We start from the raw sequence: 7,905 nt of genomic DNA, 5'->3' as shown, positions 1-7,905 counted from the left end.
TGTGACGTCATCGAGGGTCAAACGCGAGTGAGAAAGACTGTGTTTAGAAACGAGCAGTGGCGTATTATAGACCCCGTGGGGGTTCCACACGAATTAGGGGCCCACTTAATACCCGATAGAAAACAGGTGTTTGCACTTGTATGCACAAATATGTTAAAATAATAAGTTGTTATTGAGTATATGATAAAATACCTAAACGGTGAATTTCAAGTATGATGTAATAATACTTTTATTATTACAATACAACTGTTCGATTATTACGTCATAAGCCACCAGAATATTGAATAAGCACGCACGATGTAGTGTATTATGATTACGAACTATGTTTTTCTTCATTTTCAAAGTTAATTTTTGACATTATTGCATTTTTAAAAAATAAACATACAGCGTTTTTTTTATACGAAAACTAACTTTAAAAAAGGCGCGAAATCGTGCTGCGTCACAGTATTTTTCACATGAGCCGTCATAAATTAATGAAGGTTAGATTATTACGTCATAGAATGCTCATTGTTCCTTTTGATTTCTACGTTACAGATTACGTAATTCGTTAGGGGCTATTGGTTGGGAGTTGGGGCACGGGGTTAAGGTTTTACTGCCATAAAACAGTGCGAAAAACAAGGCTATAACGTCCCGTAACGTACGTAATATATCACTATCGTTGCGTAACATACCGCGATTGTGAAGTATTAAATCGTTAATCTTACGGAAGCCAGGCGAATTATGGTGACGAGGCATGTTTTCGCGCATTTTTAAAGTTATTTTTTTGACACGACGACCAACTTTTTGCAAAAAAATAGACAGCAGGTATCAGTAAAGCTCAAGGAACACTTTCAAACCAAAATTTTAGGTAGCCACTAGCTAAAGGCGGGTTCAGACTACGGGCGATAGAAGCGCAGCCGATGAGAGAGAGTGATTGTCAGCCGACAAAAGGATTCACAGACAAACGTAAAATCGCCTGGTATCCTGTTCTGTTTGGCGGGAAGTTGGAAAATAAATTTAATAGTTTAAGCGTAAATACGCGAAAGTAGAGGAAAATATCCAGGAAATAATATAATTTCGTTTAACAGGCATTGGATTTTATAAATTTCAACGCAGATGCCGAATTTATCAAAGAATTGGCTAATGGTATATCTGCCTCTATGTTCCATATAGTTTGCTTTTATTTTATCATTTTTCTACAAAGTAATTGTGTACCGTGTAATATTTAACTTTTTTAATCAGTTTTTGTTGAAAATGCCCTTAACAATAGTCGCAAAACACCTTAACAAACGTTTTTAATATTATTACGCTAAATTTACAATGTAGTACTCCTGCAACAAAATGTATTCATTTTTACATTCATATTTCCTCGAAAATTATCTCCACCGTTTAATTTGCAGCGAAATAGTTTTCGCGAAAACTGTTACTTTTTGCGCCAAAGCCGTTCATCGCTAGCGATCATCGGCAGAGTATAAAAACCGTTTCTAATCGATTTTCTGTCGCTCGTATCGCTAGCGATAGAGGAAGTGACGTCATAAAATCGCCAGCCATCGGCGCTAGTGTGAACCTGCCTTAAAGGATTACCGTGATAGGAAGGGGACCCACATACAAACCTTGCAAGGGGGCCTTCATTATCTTAAAACGCTACTGGATGCGAGTAGCGAAAAAAGTCTTTGTTCGCCAAAACATTTGTACAAATTAAAACTATTCTGCAGTATAAATAGTAAATATTTATAGATGACCGTGTCACATGCACTTTAAAATTTAGGGGGCCATAGCCCCTCAGCCCCCCTTCCCTCCCTTGGTTAGAGCAGCGCTCCACACCAAGCACTTAACACTAATGTGGGATTTAGAACCAAGTGGATTACATTACACATCACAGTATAAATAAACATGAGATAAAACATAAAAAATAAAAAGAACAATGAATAAGAAACAAAACGGAAAATGGGCAGCAAGGATAATGCCCGGTTAGTTGCGAATTGTTGTTTGAAAAACAAATACTTGTGTAAGATGCATTTAAAAATTCCTGTCTTTGCCAAATTCCTTTCTTCCTCCACCATACTATAAATTTTGTACTTTTATCATAATCATACAAATATTGCGGCCAATTGCGGTGGCGTACTGCGGTAGTCTGTTATAAACTGTACTGAATACGACTTAACACATGCTTTAACACACAACTATAAAACATGCTATTTAATAAAAGTAATCTATAAACGAGTTACATTAAAAGATACATTTATCAACTGATATACAACAATTAGCCCACACTAACAAGCTATGCGTAATTATTGAACTACGAATAGTCATGAGGAACGCAAAATAACAGGACAAGAAATAGTGATAAAAAAACACAAAAGAATATAAATAGGGGGAAGAAAAAAAAACTTACAACTTTCACATGACTAACAAGGAATACAACTGATCTAATTAAAACTGGAGTATATCTTGAAGACAAAGAAAAAGGTTTGGGTGCCAATCAAATAATAATGTTAAACCCAAAACATTACACAACTTAATGTTTCACACTGTTCCAAAGATCATTTCTATAAACCATAGTCTATCTTGCTTTTGCCACTATGTCCAATTACGTCAGAAATCATGCTGTGTCAACAAGCACTAGTACAAAACACCAACTTATTTCATTGTTCCACTTGCTCCAGATAGTATACTTCCATTGTGTGAAGTAAAGTTCTATTTTTCAATTTTCCAAGTAATTTAAGGAAAACTAAACTAATCTAAATTAAGTTAGTGAGTAGTAGTATGTTATATAATATATCTTATTCTAGGATATATTATATGACATACTCAACTTGGTTTTGCTAACTTTCAATAGAACACTAAAATTTCAACATGTTATCATTGTGACTGGTTTCAACAAAGGACCAAATTCAATTTGAACCGGGTTGTTATTATATTTGCTTGGACCTACTGCGCAATAGAGCCTCGTCCACATTCAACAGTTAAAACAAATATAGCCTGGTCCACATTCAACAGTTAAAACAAGTATAAGACATCTGGCTCTTGTTAAACATGCCATAATAGATCTGTTTCTCACCGAACACTATTCTACTCAAGTTAACCACCCACAACATTTAATACCATGTTATTGGTTTTAACAGAATAAATTGCGACAGATATAAAACATACAGTTAATTAATCGTAAGATAAAGTACAGGCTAACATTCACAGTATAAAACACAGGTTTGCAAGAGAGAGAACACCTATTAGATCACATATTAGCATATATGTGAGGGAAGATAGGAAATACTAAAAAACCGTTCATGTCAAAGTTCAGCTAGCTAGCAATTAACAAAAAGATTGAAACCCAAACTTATAATAACTTGGCAATAATGCATTAACTAATTGGTCTTACTTAAAAATATATGCAATATATATTTATAATATATAAATGCTGCTATCATGCTGTTGAAAGTTGTTGTAAAGTTAGTTTTTGAAACCGGGTTTTCATTGCTGTTGGATCGTAACTATGGGAAGTAATGAAATCTTTATCAGAATCAATATTTGTACCACAAGTAAATTTAGCATTATGTTGTGGGACACAATTTACAGATTTTGCCAAAATCCCTACATATGCATCATCAATATAAAGAGCTGGAATAAGTTCGGACTGTTTAAATAATTTAGTTACTAGGGTGTTTGAAAGAATATACCCAGCACCAGCACAGTAACTTGGAAAGAACAATCCTGGGTATGAAGAATAAGGTACATAATATTTACTCTCTTTGTTCCTGTTTGGTGCAGATCCAGAAAACACACAGCCAGTGTAAATAATTGTTTCCGAAGTATTTTCTAAAAACTGAAGTAAATTTGGTACATGAACAAACACATCATCGTCAGTTGTCATGAAAAATTTTGAATAACGACAAAATCTTGTCATCCAATTTAACTGAGACACCAGTTTTATTGTAAGATTATTAAATGTATCAACAAAATCTTTTTGAACAACATCACCATACACAGCATTTTCTTTTGTAAGATCTGAATTTGATTGATTTGTCCATCCCACCATAAAAGCAATTATTATTTCATGGTTCATTTTCATTTTCCACCCAGCTATATCACCCCAGGTTTGTCTAATAGCATTTCTCTGAGCAACATTTTGAGGTGAACTTTTAACAAATATAACTAAATACGGTGGCTTTTTCTTGCAGATTTCTTCATTTTTAAAAACATATTTGTAACTTTCTTCTTTATAAAAAACTACATCTTTATCAACATATACAGAGTGATCTGTAGTAGCTCCTAACTGATAGGCCAAATAGCCAACAATGTTGCATGTAGTTGAAAATTCCACATTGCGGTGCACCAGCAGCACAGCCAGAAGAACAATAAATCCAACCGCCTTTACTACAACCCTTACAATTTTTTTAGTAATTAATCCACTGTACATGCTTAATAATTCTGTTACTAGGAGCGAGTGAAATTATTGGTGTCAAGATGTTCTTAGCTTTCACCATAGCCCGGCAGCAGTTATTTTGGTATCCCAGGGATGGTATTCTTAGCTACCGACTAACGACTAACCTCTTATAGGAAAGTCAGTATACGTCGTCAATCTGTTAGTAGTAAATAAATTGTAATAACTCAGTAATACTTTCCAATTTACAGGAATACGGAAACGACGAGAATCGCGATCACAGTTATACCAGATTATGCTGACTTAGCATATTTTGAAGCCTAATGTTCAACACGAAAAACTGACTTTTTTATAACAAATGGTACAGCAGGTACCAGTGAGACATAAGGAACATTTTAATATAAAAAAGTGCCAAAAACTAACCAATAGGAAAAAGTGCTGGGTCAGCATATTACGTAGATGTGTTTTTACTCAAGCAGTTAAATTTGCGCTTAGACTTTTTCTTGCTATGGCTCTTTAAATTTCTATGGACTTGTTCCACACGAGCCGTTAAAGGTTAGATTATTACGTCATAGAATGCAAACAAGAAATCACAGATCTAATGAATGAGCACGTTTTAAACTAATGACGTATGAGGATTGAGTGATTGGTAAAGAAAATGTGTGTAAATACGCTTTGTACAACTCCTGTACCATGTGTTTATTGTAAACTTACACTAGTTAACGTTGTCGTCGCTTAAAAACGTTTGTTTTCATGAATTTTGACGAACCGTAATCACGCAGTAATTAGGTAATGTTAGAAGTTAATATTAATCACATGATGTTGAATTAAAAATAATGTTTCAATTACGATTAATGATAATACGGTATAAGAGTAGTGCATTTAATGCATCCCCACTTAAATGCTAATAGTTTGATTCAGTCGTGAGTCGTCCTGTGGATTTCTTATCTTATGTCCTGTGGACTTCTTATCTTATAGTCGTCGTTCCCCGCCAAACTCCAGACAGTGTTTCCGCAATGTAAAGTGCATGAGGAAAGTAAGCGTTAATTAATCGCTCATCGTGCGGTTTTAAATATGAAAATTCAGTCTAAAAATTATAAATATACATTATGATTTGATTTAAATCAAGAGATTATAGAAAAATGCTAGAATTAAGAACTAAGATAAGTGAGGAAATTAGTTTCGCAAAAACAACAACAAGAACAACTGTTCGACGAAAAAGGATCTATATGACCACTAACGTGCTCAACAACCAAAATGCAATAAACGTCCGTATTACTTACGGATTGTGGTATATAGGCAATATATAGTTACGGATGGAGTTATATATGCATTGTATAGTTACGGATGGTGGTATATATACATACACTATTTTTCGCACAAGCCACTTCTCATAAATTATCTCCAAGTGCAAAAAAACTAAATTTTGAATACATTTCCCATGTATATATATTATCTTGTTATTGTATGAGTAGCCTATGTTATGTGTGAATCATCCCTAAATTAAAAATTATTAAAATAAAGGCAAACCTTTTAAGGTTTTGCAATAAAATCTACAAATCTGCAATGTGGGGGTAGATGGGACACCAAATTGAAATATCTTTATATTAACAGTAGTCTGCAAGTAACCGGCTGTGCTAGTTTCTTTGTCATGTAAACTTTAAATATATAACTTTAAAACAATATGTTTTTGTTGTTTTTATTTCATTTTAAAGTCCTGTTGACTCTATTTTTCCCATATGTACCTCATGTTTATGTCTTAGCTTTTTATTCACAAATCTGAAATTAGTTTTATGAGACAAAATCCAACTGTACCAAATATTCAAGTTTTTCACCGTACCTGCTCGCTTTTAAACACAAAATGGCGGCAGTTGGACTACTCAGGGTATCAATGACTGTGATGACAGATTTTGCTATGAACACAATTGTTTGCTGGCTTTGCCATAATACTAAACAGTTCTAGTATACTGTAGTATTGCAGTACTTAAGTTCACTTAATAGTGTTTGTGTTTCTATTAGTGTAATTGTGATTCATTGAGGCCAAAACCGAACTATCACATATTGCAGGCTTTTGCAGCTAATGGTAGGCCTGGTTAATAACTGATTCAAAGTAGGCCGTATATTTAAGTCAGGGTAGGTCCAACGCACACAAAGATGTCGGTAAAAGAGAATAGCGCAGAGCCATTAAAGCAAGGTATGTATTAGTAATAGTGTGTACTGGCGAGATCTTAATTACAGCTACTTTTGCATTACAATTATTTGTAGGTGCGACTATGGGAACAAGTAGATACAAAAATTCTGCTAGGTAGAGGTAATTATTCAAACCTCAATTTTTAGAAAAATACAAAAAATAGCTTACAAAGTTTTACTAAGTGTAAAACAAATTACGGAATTACTAAAAACACTGTTATAAATGGATAAAACAGTAAGAAAATCTTTCAAATGTGGTCAAAGGAGAGGTGTAGGTGACCTTACACCACCTGCTGCACTCGAACTCTGACCCATGTCCACCTCCCAGGAGCAATATACTGCACCTCGCCCCACATTGCTTCAGTAGAACACTAACAACTCAAAAAGCATAGTTCAAAAGCTTAGTTTATTTGACAAATAGAGACTAATGACATCACGCTTTAGAAAACAATAAAAACAGCCAGGTATTGAACAGCTTGTCTGTTCTTTCCTTATTTTAATGGCTGTGTGGAGGAACGGTTTCGTGCGATTTTTTAAACCAAATGATTTGTTGGTTTGAGCTCCACACAATACCAATTAACTTATTATAAATTGCTTTTTTGCAGAAGAACTCTTAAAAACTCGTCAGCATTTGTCATTACTTCGTGAACAATACGTAAAACTGCAAGTGGAGCATGCTGAGTTACAAAGAAGTCATTTCACATTAAAAGCTCTGCAAGGCGGGAGTGGAACTAATGATAAACTGATAGATTCAACTGACCACAGTCTGGCATCTGGACTAATACAAAGTACAACCAAACTTTTTGGCCGCAATCTGTTTAGGTAAGAGACTGGATCATAACTAATCGGATAGTACAATGTGTTCAATTAGTAGAGATGGAACAAAATTAAAATTACCAATAACAATGATCCCTCTAAGCTGCACGATTGGGTACCGTGCAGTGCTGTGATTTGTCCTGCGCATTTAGTTATGTTGTTCATGCACGACGCACACATAGGTTTTTAATTAATAATTTAATAAATATTATTGGCACCAAGTACAGACAGCCAGCGACGTTCAAACGTCAGAATTAGTGCAGACTTGTTTATAAAGGGAAATTTTTCGTTACAATCTAACAGCCCCGGAGACTCGTATAAAAGTACGTCGACAATATGCCGACGATTTAAAAGACACGTGGCCGGGTGTGACGTCACGAATCGCAATGTCAGCGCAAATTTGCTCGTCTCGAATTAGTCTGTATCGTATAACACGAGCACCCGATGTTTCGTATCTGATTAGACTAATTTTTAATAAAAAAACATAAATTCATAAACTTTTTTATATTGAAATAATACAAAGTGCCGCATTACGTCTT

General features: G+C 34.6%; 2 protein-coding genes across 2 annotated transcripts; one reads left to right on the top strand and one right to left on the bottom strand.

Annotated features, from left to right (window-relative positions):
- Positions 1–2,163: 2,163 nt before the first annotated feature.
- LOC104265549 (lactosylceramide 1,3-N-acetyl-beta-D-glucosaminyltransferase-like) lies at positions 2,164–4,878 on the bottom strand. Its single transcript, XM_009859811.3, has one exon. The coding sequence runs from the start codon at positions 4,394–4,396 to the stop codon at positions 3,404–3,406; it is 993 nt and encodes a 330-aa protein (XP_009858113.1). The 5' UTR covers positions 4,397–4,878; the 3' UTR covers positions 2,164–3,403.
- Positions 4,879–6,395: 1,517 nt separating this feature from the next.
- LOC113475374 lies at positions 6,396–7,905 on the top strand. The gene is made up of 3 exons (XM_026839468.1): positions 6,396–6,554; positions 7,156–7,372; positions 7,670–7,905. The coding sequence occupies exons 1-3, from the start codon at positions 6,515–6,517 to the stop codon at positions 7,782–7,784; spliced, it is 372 nt and encodes a 123-aa protein (XP_026695269.1). The 5' UTR covers positions 6,396–6,514; the 3' UTR covers positions 7,785–7,905.

The sequence above is a fragment of the Ciona intestinalis genome, unplaced genomic scaffold, assembly GCF_000224145.3.
Source record: "Ciona intestinalis unplaced genomic scaffold, KH HT000294.1, whole genome shotgun sequence".
In the NCBI taxonomy this organism is placed as follows: domain Eukaryota; kingdom Metazoa; phylum Chordata; class Ascidiacea; order Phlebobranchia; family Cionidae; genus Ciona; species Ciona intestinalis.
The sequence above is the reverse complement of the archived record's forward strand: the minus strand, read 5'-3'. Positions and strand labels throughout refer to the sequence as shown.

Excerpts from the sequence above, each read along its gene's own strand:
- LOC104265549 (XM_009859811.3), bottom strand. The coding sequence starts at position 4,396 with ATGTACAGTGGATTAATTACTAAAAAAATTGTAAGGGTTGTAGTAAAG.
- LOC113475374 (XM_026839468.1), top strand. The coding sequence starts at position 6,515 with ATGTCGGTAAAAGAGAATAGCGCAGAGCCATTAAAGCAAG. Across the intron at positions 6,555-7,155 it reads CGCAGAGCCATTAAAGCAAG|AAGAACTCTTAAAAACTCGT; the intron begins GTATGTATTAGT and ends GCTTTTTTGCAG. Across the intron at positions 7,373-7,669 it reads TTTGGCCGCAATCTGTTTAG|CCCCGGAGACTCGTATAAAA; the intron begins GTAAGAGACTGG and ends ACAATCTAACAG.